Here is a 21,582-nt window from a genome sequence, read left to right as displayed (position 1 = left end):
TTTCCTCATCTTTAGTATGAGAGGTTTGAACTAGATGACTTCTAAGTTCTGTTGTAGCCCTACGTCTATAATCCATGATCCTAATCCTTGCCCACCTATCTTCCTCCTTCCCAGGGATATTGGAAAATGCAATGAAATAATGGACAGGAATGTGCTTTGATGCATTGAAGGTATTGTTGGAAGATCCATTCCAACAAGTAGTTATTAAATGTCTACTATGTTCTAGGTGCTAGGGATATGTAGACAGAACAAAACAGGCCTTGCCTCCAAGGAACTTCCATTCTACTGGGAAGATATAATATGTAAAGAGAAGTATGAGATTTAGGGCCTAGATCTGTGATTTCTTTGGTATCAGGAATTCCCAAATAAGGAAAGTCCCTCTCCCAATGCAGGCTGGTCACTCCCCTACAATTTATAACTTTAGAACATTGAGGGGGTTAAGGGATCTGCCCAAGATGACTTTGCCAGTATGTGTGAGAGTTGACTTGAACTTGTCTTCCTGACAAGGAAGCTCTCTCTCTCTCTCTCGCTCTCTCTCTCGCTCTCTCTCTCTCTCTCTCTCTCTCTCTCTCTTTCTCTCTCTCGCTCTCTCTCTCTCTCTCTCGCTCTCTCAGAAAAGGCTTCTTGTAGGAGGTAATGGATGAATTGAACCTAAAAGAAGCTAGATCTAAAGAAATCAAGATGAGTAAGCATTCCTGATAGGAGGGACAGTATGTGCAGAGAAACAGAAATAGGAAACAGAATGGTACATACAAGGAGTACTCGGTTAGCCAGTGGACTGGAACGTAGTGTGTGGGGAGAAGTACCAGAAATGAAATAAGTTGGAAAAAGTAGGATGGGCTCTACCCGTCAAATTGGCAAAGATGACAAAAGGTAAAAATGGCTAATGCTGCAGGGGGTGGGGAGAGACTGGTGGAACTATAAATCTGTTTAACTCTTCCAGGAAACAATTTGGAGTTGTACCAGGACAGTCACTAAAATTGTACCTGCCCCTTGACCAAGTGATTTCACTACTAGACATATACCCCCAAGGAGGTCAAAGACAGAGGGAAATAATCCATATACACCAAAATATTTATAGCAGCACTTTTTATGGTAGGAGAGGACTGGAAACAAAGAATTGAGGAATGGTTCATGAATGTAATGGAATATTATTGCAATAGAATTCAGAGAAACTTTGGAAGAGCTGTCTGTATGAACTGATGCAAAGTGATATAAGCAGAACCAGGAGTATAATTTGCATAATGACTACAATAACAGAAAGGAAAACAACCTCAAAAGACTTCTGAATCAATGCAGTGACCAACTGTGACTTCAGGGGAGTGATAGTGAACCAGGCATGCCTTCTACTCCTTCAGAGAGGTGATGGGCTAGAGGTGTGCAATGACATGACCAATGTGTCAGTTTGTTTTACTTAATCATATTTCTTTGTCAGAGGGTTCTATCTATTGGTGGTGGGGATAGGTAGAAGGGGGGAGTCATTGGGAAATAATCTCTCCAAAAGAGTATTGATATCAAATTTCAAAAGAGAAAAGGAAATTATTCTAAAGCCAGCTTTGGAAGGGCTTTAAATGCCAAGCAGAGGAGTTTGTATCGAATCACAGAAACCACAGGGAGGCACAAAGCTTCTTGAGCAGGTGAATGGCCTGATCAGAGCTATGCTTTAGAAAAATTTTAGTAGCTATATGGAGGCCAAATTTGAGAGAACAGAGCCTGGAGGCCGGGAGACCATGGAGGAGGTTGCCTAGACAAGAGATAATGAGGGCCTGACTGAGGTTAGAGATTATGTTAATGGAGAGAAGGGGAAAGGAAGGCAATAAGCATTTGCTAAGCACCTACTATGTGCCAGGCACTGTGCCAAGTACTTTACAAATATTATCTCATTTGATCTTCCTTGAGGGCAAGAACTGTCATTTTCCTCTTTCCTCCAGAGTTTAGCACAGTGCCTGGCACATAGTGAGTATTTAATAAATATTCATTGAATGAATGAACAACAACCCTGGGAGATACATGCTATTATTATCCAAATTTTACTGTTGAGGAAATTAAGACAGAGGTTCAGTGACTAGCCCAGAATTACCAGCCAGGAAGTGTCTGAGGTTAGATTTGAATGCAGGTCTTCCTGACTCCAAGCCCAGAGCTCTATCAACTGTGCTATCTAGCTGCCCTGAGAGAAGATTTGAGGAGGTAGAATCAACAACTTTCCAACCCGTACTCCCCGAGCCAGAGGCACCCAGAGCCCAAGTGTCGCTATGAACCACTGTGCCCACGCGGAGGGGCATAAGTCAGAGGACATGGTCTTGAAGCTGGAAGGCGGGAAGTCAGAGTATGAAGTTGAAGGCTCCTGTCTGGAGAAGCACACTTGTAACTGCATCTCTTGGAAACCTTTTTAGTTAATGTTAATTTACTAATTTAGTTAATCAGAATGGTAAGGGAAAAAGCAGAGTCCATTCCCCAATTGATAAATGGTCAAAGGATATGAACAGGCAGTTCTCAGATGAAGAAATTAAAGCCATCTATAGTCATATGAAAAAATGCTCTAAATCACTATTGATTAGAGAAATGCAAATCAAAATGACTCTGAGGTACCACATCACACCTATCAGATTGGCTAACATGACAAAACAGGAAAATGATAAATATTGGAGAAGATGTGGTAAAATTGGAACACTAATGCATTGTTGGTGGAGTTGTGAAATGATCCAACCATTTTGGAAAGCTATTTGGAACTATGCCCAAAGGCTATAAAAATGTGCATACCCTTTGACCCAGCAATAGCACTTCTAAGGCTGTATCCCAAAGAGATCAAACAAATGGGAAAAGGACCCACATGTACAAAAATATTTATAGCAGCTCTTTTTGTGGTGGCCAAGAATTGGAAGTTGAGAGGATGCCCATCAATGGGGGAATGGCTGAACAAGTTGTGGTGTATGAATGTAATGGAATACTACTGTGCCATAAGAAATGTTGAGCAGGCAGACTTCAGAGAAACCTGGAAAGACTTGTATGGACTGATGCTGAGTGAAGTGAGCAGAACCAGGAAAACGTTGTACACAGTAACAACAACACTGGGCGATGAATAACTTTGACAGCCTTAGCCCTTCTCATCAATGCAAGGATCTAAGACATCTCCAAAAGTCTCATGGTGGGAAATGCTCTCCACATCCAAAGAAAGAACTATGGAGTTGGAATGCAGATAGAAGCAATTTGCTATTTTTTTCTTCTGTTGTGTTTTGTTTGCTCTTTCTGGTGGTTCCTCCTATTGGCTCTAATTCTTCCTTACAATATGACTAATGTGAAAATATGTTTAATAAGAATGTATATGTATAGCCTACATCAGATTGCATACCATCTTGGGGAGGGAGGTGTGGAAGGAGGGGGAGAAAAATTTAAAACTCAAAAGCTTATGGAAAGGGGCAGCTAGGTGGTGCGGTGGATAGAGCACTGGCCCTGGATTCAGGAGTACCTCAGTTCAAATCCAGCCTCAGACACATAACACTTACTAGCTGTGTGACCCTGGGCAAGTCACTTAACCCCATTGCCTAACCCCCCAAAAAATTAAAAAAAAAAGCTTATGGAAGTAATTGTTGATAAATCAAAATAAACTAATAAAAAATAGATTAAAAAAAAGAAAAGAAAAAGCAGAGTCCAGGAAGTCTCTCAGTTTATAAAACTGGATGGTTGAGAGGATGGCAGTGTCCTCACTAGAAGTAGGGGAGGTGGGAGGAGGGGAGCTAATGGAGGGAGGGGTGAGTCATGCCCCTGGCAAACAGAGAGGCCTAAACCTTTGGTCTTTCCAATGGCCAAGGAAACAGGCCATTTGTCCGGTCTAATCTTGTGCCCTCTGGGATGGCAGCTGATTTGTCTGGGCTACTCTTGTGCCCTCTGGGATGGTGGCTGAGTCATGCATGGCCCAGAGAAGTTTCTAAGCCATTGTGCCAAAGATGGCCTCCAGCCATGGTTGGTGAGATTCTCTGAGCTCATTGATCTGGAGTGAGGGAGACTCCAACCTAAATCAGAAGATGTGTCTCCTGAGGACATCAGGTGCCTTTTTCTGGGCAGTAATCACAAGTCCATGTTTGTTCTATACAGTGAAACTAGGGGCCCAGCAAGCTACAGAAACAGTGAGCGTCCCAGGGGTTTGCATCCTGGATCACGGCAGGCTGGATCATAGGAAACAGTGGGGAAATAAAATGGAGAGTCCTGAGACTGTCCCCCTGCCATCTCAGGCCCTCTGTGGCTTGGAAGCTTGACCTGACTTCAGTCAGGAAGGCCTGGGTTCAGACCCTGGATGCTTCAATGTTGACTTTGGGCAAGTCACTCCAGCTCTGAAAAATGGGGATAATCAAACCTCCTAAAGGCAGTGCCAACTTGGAGGCACTAGCTGAATTCCAGGCTCATCTGGAGCTCAGGACTGTGCTGGAGGAGGCTGGTCCATGGGTCATGTCTCTGTGGACCCCAGACTCCCACATGTGGCACAGGGAGAGCTAAATGAACCTGTGTGGGACCATCCATTGCTTCAGGAGTCATGGGCATAAGCCACATAGAGCTGGGAGGACCCTTAAAGGTCTGGAGATGAGGAGACTGAGACTCAAAGAGGGGAGAGTGGGAAGAGCAGTGGTCTTGGATTCCCAGGACTTGGATTCAGATCCTGCCTCTGGCATTCCCTGCCTTGGGCAAAGCCCTTCATCTCTCTAGGCCTCCACATGGAGGTTTCTGCGGCCACTATCCTCTGCTCTGATGACCTCAGGGCCGCCAGGTAGAGAGCGGGCACCTCTGGCTCTCCCTGTAGCCTCCTGCTGGCACCCAGTCTAGCTCTTTTCGCCACAGCTTTGCAGAAGGCTGACTTTCTGTGACAGTGGGCACTAGTGCCCAACTTCAGTCAGGCTGAGCAGAGCTGCCAGGAGTCAGGGTGGGACTTCATACACAGTGGAGAGAGCCCCGACCTGGGAGTGGGTCAGGAGATTGGCACTTTAGTCTAGAAGCTAGGCCTCTGCACCTTATTCAAATCCTGGCCCAGCCCAGTATCTGCTGGGTGTAGAAGAGTGGCCTGAGTAACGGCTGAGACCTCTCCAGACTCTGAGTGGCTGAAGGTGGAAGTTTGCTTCACACCAACCCCCCACGTACTCACTTTGGGAAACTGATCGTTTCCTGTTTGAATAGTTTTCTGTGCACAGCTTTGGTAAGGCGTGTGGATTTAGAGTTTCAATTCAGACTCTGCCACTTGCTAGCTGTGTGACCCTCTCTGGGCCTCAGTTTCCTCCTTTGTAAAATGGGGATAATAAGACTTGTACTTCCTGCTTCCCAAGAAGTCAGCCTCTGGAACCATGCAGCACAGTGGACAGAATGCTGGCTGGTGGAGCCAGGAATGCTTGGGTTCAAATCCCTGCCTCTACCACTTAGGATCAGAGATTTGGCACTGGCAGGCACTGTAGAGGGCTTTTGATACAAATAAAGAAACCAAGGCCCAGAAAAGTTAAGAAAACTTCCCGAGGTCACACAGAGCAGTAGCAGTCTTTGAACCCAGAGCCCCTTTGAATTCTTAGAGTCAGATCCCTTCATTTATTACACCGAGTATTATCTACATGACCTTCACTGCCCTGGGCCTCAGTATCTTCCTCTGTAAAATGAGGGTGAAAACCCAGATGATCTCTAAATTCCTTTCTGTCTCTGCGGCTACAGACTGTTACAGAAAATCTGATTGTCCCTGACAGTATGGAAGCTCTAACGATGTGGACAGAGTTGCACCGGTGACCTTTAAGGGCCTTCCCAACTCTACTTCTCTGATCCTTTGAAACCCGGGTTCAAATATTGCCTCTGTCATTTACTCTCTGTATGACCTTGGGCAAGGCATTTCCCTTCTCTGGCCTCAGTTTACTCTGTCAAATGAGTGTGATGGTCCCTTCCGACTCCAGATCGATAAACTGTCGTAGAAACTATTATTGTCGAGGCAGCTGGTTGGGCTTCAGAGACCAGAGAGCCTGGAGTTGAGGGGGAGGGGAGAGAAAGGGGGGGGGGGCCCTGGGCGGGCGGACGTGGTAGGAGGCGGGAGGAGCCTGCGTCAATGACCCTCAGGAGGTGGGCGGACTTTTCCCCTCTCAGCTAAAGGAGCAGCTTGGCCAGCCCCTCCCAGCCTGGAGAACTTGGCCTCGGAGCTCCCAACGCCCAGACGGACCCCAGACGGACCCCCGACTGGCCGACCCCAGGCGGCAGAGGAGCCAGAGGCGGCTCTGAGCCCAGCCCGGTACGACTCTGGCAAGTGCCTTCCCTGTGAGCCTCTGAACGCCGAGCCTGCCAGCCTTCAGGGTAAGAGGGAACTCTGGTGTCTGAGGCTAAGCCTGCCCCCACGCCCACCCCCTAGGACCAAGGTCAGGGGCTCCTGTCCTCTGAGGCGGCTCCTACCCCCGACCCTGCGCCCCAGGCTCGCACTAGAGACCAAGCAGTCCGCTCAGTGCCTCCCTTCTGGAGGCTCGTCGGGCACCCGGCCAGCCCCCTGCCCCTGCCCCTGCCCCTGCACGGGCTCGGGCTCCTTTCCCCTCCCGTTCTCTTCCCTCTATGACTCCTTTGGAAAAAGAAGTCCGAGGTTAAACTCTTCGCCCCGTCTCTGGAGGATTGAAGGAGAGGAGCGAAGGAAGAGAGATGGGGGCGTGGTGAGAAGGGGGGGAGGGACAGGGACAGTATGGGGTGAGAGATGTAGAGCTGGGAGGGACCTTAGACGCTTTCTAGTCCACATTTCTCACTTGGCAGATAAGGAAACTGAGGCCCAGAAAGGGGGAGGAAAAGCCTTGCCCAATGTCACTCAGAGAGTAGCTGGCAGAGTCCTCACTGAAAACCAGGTCCTTTGACTCCGAATCTAGCCCTGAGAATCTGAAGGGACGGAGGGACCTCTTTAGTGGCCAGCTGCTTTGGTTTTGCCTGTATGGCCCCAAGGAGCCTAGCAAGGCACCTGGCATCTAGGGGGTATGTAAGAGTGCCCCCCACCCCAGCATAACAGGCAGGGCCGGCAGGCCCCCAGGGAGAGGAAAGCCCTCGCATCCTCGGGGCAGCCCACTCCTCTTCTGGACAGCTCCAGAGGTGAGAAAATTGGCCCTGACTTCAATCCTAGCCCTGCCTGCCCCCCCATCTGGTTTTGACGTTCTGTCGTTGGCTCCAGTGTCTGCTTCCTTCCATCAGAGAGGGCAGGGGCAGGGGCAGGGGCAGGGAAGAGAACTGTCTGGCTTTTGCCTTTGCCACCCCTTCCCACCTGAATCCCGCCAGCTCCCAACTCAGCTCCTAGAGCAGAGCAAGAGAAGTGAATTGAGCAGAAGAAGCATTTGGGAAAAGGGACAAGCACAGAAGAAGCTTGGAAACTGGGGTGCAGGGAAGGACTTGGGCTCCTCTGGGTCTGTAAGTCTGTAGGGAAGTAGCCTTTGAATCAGAGTGTCATTGAGATTGACATGTCCAACAGGCCAGAGGTGTGTGGTATCCAGGGTCAGAGGGCTGAGGTGCCAGGGAAGGAGCTCCGGAAATCAGTGTGGAGGTCCCTCTTTGCATATAGGGCTATTGTGAAACTCGAGAGAAGAAAGACTTTTTTTTTTCAAAGCAGTTGGGGTTAAGTGACTTGCCCAGGGTCACACAGCTAGTGAGGATCATGTGTCTGAGGCCAGATTTGAACTCAGGTCCTGCTGACTCCAGGGCCGGTCCTCTATCCACTGCTCCGCCTAGCTGCCCCAAAGAAAGACATTTTAGCAGAGCAGGCGGGAGCAGGAGGGAGAGAGGGGAGAAAGAAGGGGGAAGGGGGAGGGGGAAGGGGGAGGGGGAAGGGCCAAGTCCAAGTACTAGCTCTGCTTTGAATTCCCTTGGTGGCCTGGGCTGATCTCTTTCCTTCTCTGAGCCTCAATTGGTAAAATGATGGTGGTTGAACTAGTATAGAAAAATAGCTGATATCTCCGTAGAGAGTGTTTTCTATATATTTTGTCATTTGAGCCTCACCAGAACTCTATGAGATTGGTGCTGTTATTATCCCCATTTTACAGATGGAAAACCGAGTCTCCAAGAAGTGAGATGGCTTGCCTAGGGTCACTCTGGGAGTGTTAGAGGTGAGATTTGAACCCCAGTCTCCCTGCTTCCACGTCCAGGGGCATTGCTGCACCATGCCTCTCTAGTCCCATAGCAAAGATGGATTCTCCTCAGATTAACGACCAAAGCATCAGCCTCTTGGCATTATTCCTAGTCTCTTTCTCTTCCATTTGAAATTTGGGCCATTTCATCTCAATCAAACATAACTTTCTTTAGCTCCCTGTCAGCTTCCAGATCCATGTTTCATTGCGTGCACCCATACAAGAGGCAGGAACCTAGAAATGGGTGAGGCACCGCTCCGACCTTGGCTTTCACACGGGGCAGTCTGCCTGTGCGGGCACAGCCTTCTCAAGCTCGCCGTATCACAGAGGAGCCCACCTCGTAGGAGACGATAGCTTTTTTTAAAAAGACATTGAAAGGTGTCTCCCTTTCCCCCAGAATCTGTAGATATGTTACAGTCCACACTGAGCATCAGTAAAAGTAGATGGCTTCAGGCTGCCCAGGGGGGTGTCACATTCAAATTTGGGAGGTTCTCTTTTTATAGAGTGAAGCAAAGGTCTCTTTTAAGGGAAGGTAGGATGGTGAAGCGGAGAGAACTCAGGACTAGGAATTAGTAGATGTGGATTCTAAAAATAGCTAACATTTGTATAGTGCCTCCTATGTGCTAGATTCCCATTTGACCCTCACAAGACCAATGGGAGATAGGTACTATTATTATCTCCATTTTACAGTTGAGGAAACTGAGGTAAACAAAGTTAAGTGACTTGCCCAGGGTCACACAGCTAGTTAGTGTTGAAGGTCACATTTGAACTCAGGTCTTCTCAACTTCATCTGGTATCCACCTGGCTACCCCTAATTCTACTATGTGGTCCTGCCATGTATCAGCTGTGGGAACTTGGGCAAGTAAGTCACTTCCCCTCTCCTGGCCTCAGTTTTCTCTTCTATTAAATGAAGGGATACCTGCCCAGCTCTGACACTCTCCAAATCCCTGGCTGGGGTCACGCCCTCCGATTCTGTAGGCAGCTTCATTTGCTCTACCAGTCCTGAGTGGATGGCCTCCAGGCTGCCCCCTTTATGTGCCAGCCACACTCCCATCAAAGATACTGCCCACTGCTGGTGACCTTTCACCGCAGCTGGAACAGGGGAGACAGACAAAAGGGAGGGAGACAGACAAAACGGAGAGGGTCAGCTGTGGTAGGGGACACCAGGCTTAGGGCTGGGAACCTGGTTTGGGGCAAGGAAGTCCCCAGGAGATTCCATGACTTTGGGCTCCAGGGGCAGTGATCCGGGGAGGAGCGAGCGAAGGGTAGGCTGCAGTGGAGATGAGTTGTAGTTACACCACAGAAATGGGGATGTGAGGTGAAGGGGAAGGTCTGGGAGGGGGCCAAGGAGTCATGCCTTTACCACATTGGTTATAGACTTTTAGATCGAGAGCTGGAAAGGACCTTAGAGGTCATCTGACCCAACCCCCTCATTTTACAGAGAAGGAAACTGAGGCCCAAAGAAATGAAATGACTATTCCAAGGTCACGCAACTAGCAGGTGGCATAACTGCACAGTGAACTCAGGGTTCTTTCCTCAGTAGCATGCTGTGCCATCTAGTTTCCAGGTGATGTTTGAGTATCTGCAACGTGATGTGTGTCAAATGGGAGAAGAGGCAGGACGAGATTGGCTGGAGAGAGCTCTGAAGTGGAGAGATCTCCATGAAAGTTATTCACTTACCAAGGGCATATGCCAGCAGCATCTTGAGTGTCTTGTGGGCAGAAGAGACAAAGAGAAGAGCCAGAAGGTCCTGTTGAGAAAAATGGGGAAGAGCAGTGCCTTGGAAATCCCTCCCAGACAGCTTTGCAAGGGGCGCAGGCATGGTCATCGACATTCAGAACAGCAGATAGCTGGCGGATGAGAAGGGAGAAGAGGCAAGGAGAGGATTAGCACATTCCCAGTTGCTTCCAAGTCACTGACAATTCAGTCAAGGCTGGCTCTTCCCTTCTGGTAGCACCTTGCTTGAAGGCCCATCCCCCTTGAGCAAGATTCCAGCCCTTTTCCATGGCAGCTGCTGGACAAGAGACTCCCCCGCCATCCTATTCAGAACTGGCTCCCAGCGCTACTCCCTACGCTCATTAGTGTGGGGATCCTCCTGTGGGAGGATGTGCATCTGAGAGCTCGTGACTTGCTCAGGGCCACCAAGCCAGTCTCAGACGCAGGACTAGAACCCACCCACCTTGGAAGCAGGTTTAGACTCCGACCCTTTATCCACTAGCCAGGTGTCCTTGGTTAAAGGATTCCAAGGTAGAGACCACTGGAAGCCCAAGATACCTCATCAGCTGGCTCCCAGTGGGCCAAGAGCTCTGGTGGGCAAGTGGGTCAGTTCAGCAGACATTATTAAATGCCTACTCTGTGAAAGGCCCTGGAGAAACCAAAGCTAAACAAAGGCCCTGCCTCTTCTCAGTTTACATTCTACTGGAGGTTGCAATAATCCTTGTTGTACTGAAGTCAGAAAATACAAAGTATTACCAAGTTAGCGCAAGAAGGACGGGGTACTAACGGGAGGGGGGAGGCCTTCTGTACCAGATGGAGGCAGCAATGTAACGTGGTGGTTTTTCTGAAAAGGATCTGGGGATTTGAGTGGACTGCAAGCTCCATGAGACAATAGTGAGATAGGGAAGCCTCCACTCCCCAACCTCCTAGATCATTTGATCTTGGGCTGCATTAAAAAGAGTGTCCAGGAATAAGGAGGGGATCGTCGCTCCATCCTCTGCTCTGCTCAGGTCACTTCTGGAGCATGGGGTCACTTCTGGACACCACAGTTTAGGAAGGACATAGACAGCATATGGGAGGGGGGGGAGCAAACAGGATGGGGAAAGGTTCTACGTCCATGCTCTGTGACTGGTTAAAGCAGACCTACGCTACCTGCAGCCTGCCAAAGGATTTCCGGTGGCCAGCGAAAAATGTACAGGAAAACATCCTCTACATTTTCTCATGGGCCACCAGAAATCCTTTGGCCATTAGCTGCCCACAGGCCACAGGTTGTGCAGGCCTGGGTTAAAGGTTTAGGGGGGGACACATGAGTTATGGGAGTAGATGGAGCGAGGGTCATGGCAGAGAGACAGACTTTGGCTGGATATCAGGAAAACTTCCTAACAATGTGCAAGTCCCAAGTGGCCTGGGCTACCCCGAAGGGGATGGAGGGGCTCTCCTGCCTCAATGGAAGGCTTCAGTCAGATGCTGGACAACCTCTAGTGGGGGAAATTGTAGACAGGACTCTTGTTCCAGTGTGGATCAACCTAGTTGGCGATGATTTCCACCCCTGAAATTCTATGATTCTGTCATACAGCATACAAGAGCCTGTGTTAGGCCCCAGCAATACAAAAACAAAAACAAAAATAAAAAAAAGAAATTAAATGCAGTCTGTTCCCTTAAGAAATTTATGTTTCCCTGGCCTAATGAATTTATGCACACAGTGCCTATAAGGTGATTAGAGAAGGGGGGGAACATTAACAACTGGGGAAATCAGGAAGGCTTCCTGGAGGAGGTAGCATGGTGAGTTAGGCCTTGAAGGAAGCTAAGAATTCTACTGGCAGAAGAGAGCAGGGAGGGCACGGTGAGCATGGGGCCCTGCCTCTGCAAGGCAGAGCCAGGAGTCAGAATTCTGGGCTCATCTAACAGCACAGACACCAGTTTCAGTACAGACTACAGAACAGGTAGATAGAGGCCTTCAGTGCCAGCCTAGGGCATTTAGACTTTACTCAAAGGTGACTGGGAGCCGCAGAAGAGTTTTCAGCAGGGGACTGATCTGATTAGATCTGTATCTGAGACAGCCATATGGAGGATTCACAGGAGAAGGAAGACTGGAAGCAGAGAACGATTCCGATAATCCAGGCGAGAGAGGGTGAAGGCCAACACAAGGGTGGTATCTGGGGGAGCGGAACTGAAAGACAAGCTACAGTAAAGGCAGAAGCCGCAGGCCCTGGCACCCGATTGGTGATGGCCAGTGAGGAAGAGGGAAGAATCCAAGGTGACTCGGGGGGAGAAATGAGGTGATGCCCTCAGCAGCAGAAACCAGCAGGGAAGTAGGGGGCAGGTGGCAGACGATGGATGTTTGGGGACACTCGGAGCTTGTTAATGACCTGGTAGATGTCTCGTATGGGTCTGGAGACTCTAGGAATGTACAGAGACCAGCTATTGGTTCTTTCTGCTAAGCACCCAACGAGAGGGGATGGCCATTAGTTGTAGTGGGAGAGATGTAGAAGGGCCCTAACAAAGAAGGCATCGGCAGCGAGTGTTACTGACAGCAGCACAGACCGCTGAGAGGCCCTTTAAAAATCGGCACCTGCCTTATAAGCAGAAGCAGGGGAATAGAGTGGCTGACCTGGGAAGGTCCCTTCCAGGCCCGTGTTCAGGGAAGCTCTTCTGAATGATGCCCATCTCTGTAGACCAAGAGGATGCTGGCCCTTGGCATCCCCAGGCTCTTGATGTCTCTGATCTCTCTGTCCCCCTCTCTCCCTTCTCCCTCACCACGGCCTTTCCCTCCCCCTCCTTCCCTCCAGCCCTAGGACAACAGAACCTTGCTATTGGCACATTCTAGCAGAGGCATCGGGATCTCTCCCCAGGTACTTATTAGCTAAGTGGTCATGGACAAGTAACTCACTTTCTTTCTCATCTGTAAAGAGGGTTATTAATCCCTGTAGTGTTTACCTCACAAGGTTGTTGTGAGGATCAGAAAGGACCCAGATTCACATCTCACTTCAAAAGTTTACTAGCTGTGTGGTCAGTCCCTTTCTGAGCCTCAGTTTCCTCATTTGTAAGATGGGAATAATGATCCTCACAGTATTTACCTCATGAGGTCGTTGGGAGGCCCAAGTGAAGTAGAAATAACAACTCTTCTTAGTAACCTTTAGAGAGGCAACCCTCCACCTCAGTTTCCTCACCTGTAAAATGGGGATAATAATAGCACCTCTATCCCGGGGTAGTTATGAGGATCAAATAAGATGATATCTGTAAAGTGCTTAGCACAGTGCCTGCCTGGCACATAGTGGGGCCTGAGGACAGAAGGGGGCATTCCTCAGACATTAACCTGCTGGGGAGGCAGGAGCTCCCGAGACATCTCTCAGTGACTGTCAGCACTTTCCCTCTGGACCTGTCAGGCTGGGGGGTGGGTGGGCCTCCTTTGAGCAGCCGCACAGGAAGCAGGAGGCTTTCTGGCTGCCCATGGATGGGAGCTACATGATTCCCCCCGCCCCCCAGTCAATTCAGTCCCAGCATTTATTAAGCACTGGATGTATGCCAGGCACGGTATGCCAAGCGCTGGGAATATAGACACCAAAGTGAAATGTGCCCTGCCTTCAAAGGCCTACCGGCTGTTCTAGGAGTTTTAGTGGAGTTGTAAGCTCTTGAAGCTATTTATTTCAGTGATTAAAGATTTATACGTACACACACATTAGTAGAGAGAATAAATACAAGTAATGTTGATGGGGTGGGGGCAGAGGGAGGGACACTAGCAACTGGGGGCTCAGGAAAGGCCTCATATGGGAGGGAGCGGCTGAGCTGAACTTTGAAGAACCATGGGCGGTGATAAGGGTGCAGACCGTAGACCCGAGGGACAGCCAATGCAGAGCCACAGAGGTGGCAGATGAGGTGTGGACTGGGCAGGGAGTGTGGGGGAAAGCAGGGAGAGGAATGTGCCATCAGCCTGGAAAGGGGGCTTGTAGCTGGACTATGGGAGGCTTTAGGATGGACAGAGGCTGTTGCTTGCCTGGGCTGATGAAAAGTCTGCCTGCCCCCACCCAGCACCCTGAATTTGAGCTGGAGGACAGGGTAGCTACTAACACAGTTCTGTACCTCTCCCATCGCAGCACCAGTGAGAAGCAGCCCACCACACCAGCCACAGGAGAAGGCCTTGGGCCTGAGACCAGGCAGAATTCTATTCCAGAGGAGAAGGGCCTCGGCTAGAGGAGGAGTGGATCTCGGTCTGCCCTCAGGATCGGCCTCCCCATCAGGCCTCAGCTGGCAGGCAGGGTTCATGTGTGACTGTTGTAAGCTCTTTGCAGCCTTTGGTGGTCCCACTCGGCCTTCTGAAAGCATGAAGGGCAGCCTGACCCTGGTTGGCATCCTCTGGGCCGTGCTGTCTCTGCTCACTGCTGTGGCCAGCACCACCAGCTACTTCCTACCTTACTGGCTCTTTGGCTCCCAGCTCGGGAAGCCAGTGTCCTTCAGCATGTTCCGGCGTTGTAACTACCCTGTCCGAGGTGAAGGGCGCAGCCTGGTGATGGTGGAAGAGTGTGGCCGCTATGCCAACTTTAACGCCATCCCCAGCCTGGCCTGGCAGATGTGCACCGTGGTGACGGGCACAGGCTGTGCCCTGCTGCTCCTGGTGGCACTGGGGGCCATCCTGGGTTGCTGCATGGATGAGCTCATCTCCAGGATCATGGGCCGATGCATGGGAGCAGCCCAGTTTGTGGGAGGTAAGGCTGGGGCAGAGGAACGGGTGGGCTGGGGAGGGGCTGCCTTCATCAAGGCCTGTGTATCACCCGTGGCAGGTTAATGGAGGCATCATTACTGCTGCCCCCTTGGGCTCCTCTCCTCCTCTATCTGCTGCTTCCCTGAAGGTACCCAGTCTTCTCTGTAGGCTTGTGCTCTGGTAGGCCCCCATCCGGCAGAGTCTATCTCCTATAAATCCCTGCACCCCAAGGTATGACTTTTAGCTGCCAGCTAAATGAATGACTCTCTAGTGATAGAATTGTAGACATCTTGTCAACCCAGCAGGGGAGAAATGAGGGGGAGGGAAGGGGCCTTCCGGTCTGCTCCAGCCATCCCAGGCCTCTCTAGAGAGAAAGCCTGCTAGAGAGATTAGTGCTGAACTTGGTCAGGAAGCTGCCGTGGGCTGGAGTCCAACCTCCAGTGTCTGGGCTGGAGTCCGTGCCTTCCCTTCTTCATTGGTCAAGTGAGGAAGACAGTAAACTTGTACCTGCCTGACAGGCTTGTTAGGAGACTTGGAGTGAGAGCCAGAAGCTCATAGGTTCTGCAAACTTACTTACATAAATGTGTTAGCGTTACCCTCGTTATTGTCACGGTTAGTGATGTTATTACTGTTATCATTGTCATTGTGATTGCCCCACTTCTTTGGAAGGCTCACCCTGTTCTGGGGCCACTGCTGGGCCTGCACACATTTTCTGGGGCCTTTCCCAGTGCCTGGGTCTCAGTTTCCCGCTCTGTAAAATGAGGGCCTTGGCCTAGCTCCTTTGGGTTTATGAGCTTGGGAACCCTGTCATCTCCTGCTTCACTTGGGTTCCTCATCTACTCTAGGGGCCCTGGCTGCATGGCCCTGGCCATGGCCACAGGTGGGAGGGTGACAAAGAACAGAGAGGAGAGGCATGCGGTCATGGGCTTCAGAGGAACCTCATCCCATCTAGCTGGTATTGTCTGAGAATAGATACGCAGGCAGCCCCCTGCAAATCATATACAAATCTGGGGGAGTTCTTTCCCATCCTTTGCATACCTGGCTGTGGCCCTGGGGTCAGCCTTGGCTGGGAATGGGCTGCCAAAGGAAGAGCTTAGGGAGAGGGCTGCCCTGGAAAAGGAGGCCAGCCAGTGCTGCTCTGTGAGCCTAGACAAGTGTTTTCACCTCAGTTCCCTTATTCTGGGATAACAATAGGACCCATTTTACTACAGCAAAAGTGTGACCATGTCACTCCCAGCTTAAATTCCAGTGGCTCACTTTCACCTCAAGGAATGACTATTTGGCTTTGAAAGCCCTTTACAACCTGGCCCAAACCTAGCTTTCCAGTATTATTACACACTCAGCATCATCACCACCATCACCATCACCATCATCATCATCATCATCATCATCATCATCCTCATCATCATCACCATCATCATCATCATCATTATCCTCATTATCACCATCATCATCATCATCACCATTACCATCACCATCATCATCCTCATCATTATCCTCATTATCACCATCATCATCATCATCATCACCATAACCATCCTCATCACCATCACCATCACCATCATCATCATCATCATCATCATCATCCTCATCATCATTATCACCATCACCATCATCATCATTATCCTCATTATCACCATCATCATCACCATCACCATTACCATCACCATCATCATCCTCATTGACCAAACTGGCCAATTAGAGATCTTCATTCTGGGCCTTCCATCTCCTATCTCCACCCCTGCCTTTGCACAGGCTGCCCTCCATGCCCAGAATGCATTGGTCCTCACTTCTGGAAGGATCTTCATCTCTGAGGATCCCTAGTCTCCTTTAGGGCTTGGCTCAAGCACTGAGCTGAGGGTGGCAGAATGGAAAAGAGAGAAGTACCAATAATAATAATAATACAATTACTAACTACCATTAAGCACTTTAAGGTTTGCAAAACACTTTACAATCATCTCATGTGATCCTCACAACAACCCTGGGAACTAAGTGCTATATTTATCCCCATTTTCCAGATGAGAAAACTGAGAGTTAAGTAACTTGACCAGAGTCACACAGCTAATAAATGTGGGGGGTGGGATTATGAAGTCAGCTCTTCCATGTTCATCCAAATGAGGGTGGATGTGGCACATTTCTGGGGGAAAGAGGTAGTGCAAGTATGAGGATCCTGAGGCTGAGAAAGGTGGTCTTCCTGGCTAAGTCCCAGGTAACCCGAGAATGGAGGAAGCATTAACATGGTGGGGGGAAACAACTATATACAGGTGGGTAAGTAAAGCCATGGTCCTTTCAGAAGGGTTCTAAATGCCGGCATTAGGAACCTGTACTTTATCCTAGCTAGAAGCCAGCTGAGCGAGGGAGTGACATGGCCAGATCGCAAGAGTATTTTGGTAGCGGCGTGAAGGATGGAGCACACAAGGGAGAGAATGGAAGTCATGGCGGAGCTAGCCTCAGACCAGGGCTCTTTCCAGTCCTCCATGTTTCTTAAAACCAAGACTTGGCAGTCTGGTCCTAGCTCTTAGGGGCCTCGTTCTTCCCACTTGCCTTCTCTTCTCTGTGCCTCAACTTCCCCATTTGTAAAATTCCCCTTTTCTAGGAGTGTACCTGACAAGGCTCGCTGAGATGTGGGGATGGCACTGCCCTGGGACAGCGGTACCCTAGGGTGTCACTTAGGAAACACTATGTGGGTACCAGATACAGGCTGGCCATCCAAGCCCCAGAGGCCAGCTTCCTCCTGGGTGGGAAGGCAGCCAGTTGTGTGCCAAGGAAGGAAGACACTAGAGAGACAGGAGGTGGGCTTCCCCAGCCCCCAGGTCAGCTGAGGGAGATTGATTTTGTCCTGGGTCCTGCACTTTCTCGGCAGTGTGTGCATTAACCAAAATACATCAGCCAAGGAGCCAATTACGTCCAGGGAAGATTCATGTCTATGGGCCCCCAAACCACTGAGAGAACATCCATTAAGGACCCAGTCTCCGTTCTCTCTGCCAAGCCCTTGACCGCGGAGATGAGATGTGGGAGCCAAATGCAGGAAGGAGTCAGGAGCTGCTCCTGCCCAGAGTCAGACCAGACAAGGTGACCCCAGCACACCCCCCCACAGCCCTCCCCCCACAGATCCCCCCTGCTACTCTAGCAGGGGCTCATGGGGTGGAACAGCACCTTAGGGAGCTGCTCCAGCCCGTGGGGGGAGAGAGACAAATACGGGGCACATTTCACCTCCAGATCAGTGGCCACCATCCACTCCTCCCATAAGGAAGAAGGCAGCAGCTGGTTGAGGTGGGGCCTCAGGTGGGGACTGCTACCAACAGCTGCTAGGGCCTCCTTTTCAGCTATGATGGCAAGACAAATCCCCCGGAACAACCGTAGCAGCATTACACAGGAAAGTCTTACTGTTTTTTCTGGAGCACAGATTTAAACTGGTTTCCCAAGGTCCTTCCAGGCCCCAGCCCTTGCAGCTCAACTACACTCTGTGGAAGTGCCTGACTGGCCTCAGAGTGGGGCACAGGCTGGGTGATGTAAAGGACCCTTCCTCTCCTACCACAAGTAAAAGAGCTTAAAGAGCATCCCAGATGTGGCTCTAGTCTGAGGGGTGACTTGCCAGGCCTCTACTCCAGCCGTGCTGAGGCCCCCATTTGGATCCATGAAGCCAGCCCTGCCCTCTGGGCTCTGAGCTCCATGTGTGGCTACAGTACGCCTTCCCAGCCCTGATCATCCCAAACAGCCCTATCTCTGGCTCTGTCAAGGACACCAACCTTTTGTACTTTCTCCCTTGGCGCTCTAATGGTTTCCAAGGTTTCAACTGTCATTTCCACACCCAAACTTCCAGCCCTGGTCTGCTTCCTAAGCCCCAGGCCTGCATCACTGCCTCTTGGACGCCTCCAGCTGGACGTTCCGTAGACAGCTCAAACTTGACATGCCTTAAACAGAACTCATTCTGTTGCACCCCAAACCTCACTTCCTTGTTCCTGTTGTGGGGCCCACCATCCCTCTGGCCTGCCAGGCTCACAGCCTTGGAGTCAGCCTTGATTCTGCCTTCTCCTTCCATGATCCGTGGCTCCTACATCCAAAAAGCTGTGAAATCGGGTTGATTCTATTCCTCTACTATCTCTCACATGCGTGCTCTCCTCTCCACTCACAAAGTCAGTACACCAGCCCCACTCTCTAGGACTATCACAGTTGCCTCCCGATCAGTCTCCTTGCCTCCATTGAGCTACCACGATGGCATTCCTCAAGCACAGTTCTGACCACATCACCCCCTCCTTGCCCAGCTCCACTGGCTCCCTAGTAATCTCTCCTGCCCTTTCATGCAAAGCTTTTCTGACCAGTTTCCCATTACTCCTCTTCACAGACATCACTTTCCAGCTAAACCAGAGTCCTTTCTGTTTCCTGCAAGTGGCATTCATCTCTTGCCTCTATGCCTTTATCCATGCTGTTTCCCATGCTTGGCATGCCCTCCTCCTCCCCACCTCTCCTCAGTTCTGCCCCATAGAATCCCTGGCATCCTTCAAGGCTCAGTTCAGGTGTCATCTATGTGCATGAGGCCTTTTCTGAATCCCTCACTTGGTAGAGTTCTCCCCCACCCCCCAAAATAGCTTTGTATATACTTTGTAGATTTATATGTGTGCATGTTATCTCCCCTGATAAAATGTAAGCTCCTGAAAGGCAAAGACCTTTTGACTTTTGGCATTTGGACCTTCGCCCCCCCCAGCAGATACCACCATGCCTGGCACATAGTAAGAACATAATAAATGCTTGTTGAATTACATTGAATGGAATCTCTACCCTGACATAGCCATTGGAAGCCGTGTGCCTGGACTCCTCAGAATGGAGCTAGGGCTTCCTAGCAATGCCTCCTCCCATCTTCTCTGAAAGCCTCCAGAGTCCCAACAGGCATTGCCATTTCTTTCATCCTTGCTGCACTCATGGTAAAGGAGAAAGAACCCTAGATTTTGAGGCAGAGACTCTGGATTCAAATCCTGCCCTATGCATTTGACATCGGGCAAGTTCCATAATTGTTCTCAGCCTCGGTTTCCTCCTCTGTTTAATGAGTAGGTTTCCAAGGTCCCTTTCAGCACTAGCACCTAGGATCCTACAGTATGGCTACTTTTGTGTGATCTTTGCTTTGAAATGAAAGCCTAGGAAACATAGAATCCTTTGGCCAAGGTCACCCAAAGTCGGTGAGCCACAGTGAGGAATCCAGTCCGACTCCCTGGCCTCCCTGTTCTTTCCCCTTCCTGTCCTTCTGCCCGCGGTGGTCGTGGAGACGCTTTCTGGATGTGGCCCAGCATGCCACAGCCTGTTGCAATTTACCCCAGTTCTCCAGCCTCTTACAGAAGTGTGTGAGATGCTATGGATTCCCAATACACTTGCATGTAATTGACCTTGGACTTCATTTTGCTTTTTAAACGTGCACGGAAGAGTTGGCCTCCCCCTTTTGAGCAAACATAATGGAATTAATTGAGAGTTACAAGGCAGATGGCTGGGTGGAAATGCATGTTTTCTCTGCTCTCTTAGCCTTCTCCCACCGGATGGCTACCCTTGGTGTCCTTTCCCTGGATGGACACAAGGGATGGTGGTGCCTCCCTCCCCCCGAATCACCTTTGTGTCAAGCTGGGCACACTCTGATTGGTCCCTTGTGGAGCCTCATCTAGGGCACAGTTAGAAGGAAAGGGAAGGTAGGGTGAGGAAGCTGAATGAAGCCTGGAACAGGGGGCACAGGGTAGAGCCAACCTAACTGTTACTATTTCCTCTCAAGCCTTTGGCAACTGAGCCCCACCTTGGAGAGGGCTGGGAGGAACCATAGGGCCTGGGGCTCTACCATTCATGTTTCGGGGGACCTTGAACCAGTCCTTTTCCCTCTTTTTTTAAAAAAATTTTTTAATGGTAATTTTTTTTATTTTTTTGTTTTCAACATTTACTTCCATAAGATTTTGAGTTCCAAATTTTCACCCCATCTTGCCCTTCCCCCCACCCCAAGATGGCATGCATTCTAAATACCCCTTCCCCTAGTCTGCCTTCCCTTCTATCTTTTCCCCCCTTCTCTTATTCCCTTCCCCTTCAATTTTCCTGTAGGGCAGGATGGATTTCTGTACCCCATTTCCTGTATTTCTTATTTTCCTGCTGCATGTGAAAACATTTTTTTTAAAACATGTGTTTTTAAAATTTTGGGTTCCAAATTTTCTCCCTTCCTCCCTCCCCACCCACCCTCATTGAAAAGGCAAGCAACTCAATATAGGCTATACATGTGCAGTTATGCAAAACACTTTCATAGTAGACATGCTGTGAAAAACTAACTCTGTTTCCCTTAATCCTATCCCACCCATCCATTTATTCTATTCTTTCTTTTGACCCTGTCCCTCCTCAGAAGTATTTGCCTCTGATTACCCCCTTTCCCAATCTGCCCTCCTCTCTATCATTCCCCTACTCTCTTGTCCCCTTCCCCCTCTATTTTCCTGTAGGGTAAGACGCATTTCCACACCCAATTGAGTGTGTATGTTTTACCCTCCTTAAGGCAAATCCTATGAGAATAAGATTCACTCATTCCCTCTCACCTTCCCGTTTCCCCGTAAGAGCCTTTTCTTTTCTGTTTTTTTTTTGTGAGATAATTTACCCCGTTCTACCTCTTCCTTTCTCCTTCTCCTGGTATATTCCTCTCTCACTCCTTAATTTTATTCTCCAGATATGACCCCTTCATTTTCAACTCACCCTGTGCCCTCTATCTATCTATCTATATCTATATATACGTACATATAATTTTTTCCCCTTCGACTACCCTAATATTGACAAAGGTCTCATGAGTTACAAATATCATCTTTCCATGCAGGAATGTAAACAGTTCAAACTTAATAAGTCTCTTATGATATTCTCTTTCCTGTTTACCTCTTCATGTTCCACTCGAGTCCTGTATTTGAAAATCAAATTTTCTATTCAACTCTGGTCTTTTCATCAAGAATGCTTGAAAGTCCTCTATTTCACAGAATGACCATTTATTCCCCTGTAGGATTATACTCAGTTTTGCTGGGTAGGTGATTCTTGGTTGTAATCCTATCTCCTTTGCTATCCGGAATATCA

The 21,582-nt window shown here is 49.5% G+C and overlaps 1 protein-coding gene across 3 annotated transcripts in view; it reads left to right on the top strand.

Moving 5' to 3' along the window:
- The first annotated feature begins 6,180 nt into the window (after positions 1–6,180).
- LHFPL1 (LHFPL tetraspan subfamily member 1) overlaps positions 6,181–21,582 on the top strand; it is a 34,780-nt gene continuing 19,378 nt past the window's right edge. Inside the window, exons 1-3 of one of the 3 annotated variants that reach the window (XM_027835460.1) lie at positions 6,181–6,306; positions 8,016–8,078; positions 13,910–14,518. In XM_027835460.1, the coding sequence (XP_027691261.1) occupies positions 14,077–14,518 (442 nt within the window). In that variant the 5' untranslated portion in view covers positions 6,181–6,306; positions 8,016–8,078; positions 13,910–14,076. Of the gene's footprint in view, positions 6,307–8,015; positions 8,079–12,602; positions 12,668–13,909; positions 14,519–21,582 lie in introns of those variants that run through there. The other 2 variants (XM_027835452.1, XM_027835464.1) reach the window with 2 other exon arrangements.

The sequence above is a fragment of the Vombatus ursinus genome, unplaced genomic scaffold, assembly GCF_900497805.2.
Source record: "Vombatus ursinus unplaced genomic scaffold, bare-nosed wombat genome assembly UNPS02004337.1, whole genome shotgun sequence".
Taxonomy (NCBI): Eukaryota; Metazoa; Chordata; class Mammalia; order Diprotodontia; family Vombatidae; genus Vombatus; species Vombatus ursinus.
This window is presented reverse-complemented; position numbering and strand designations above follow the sequence as displayed.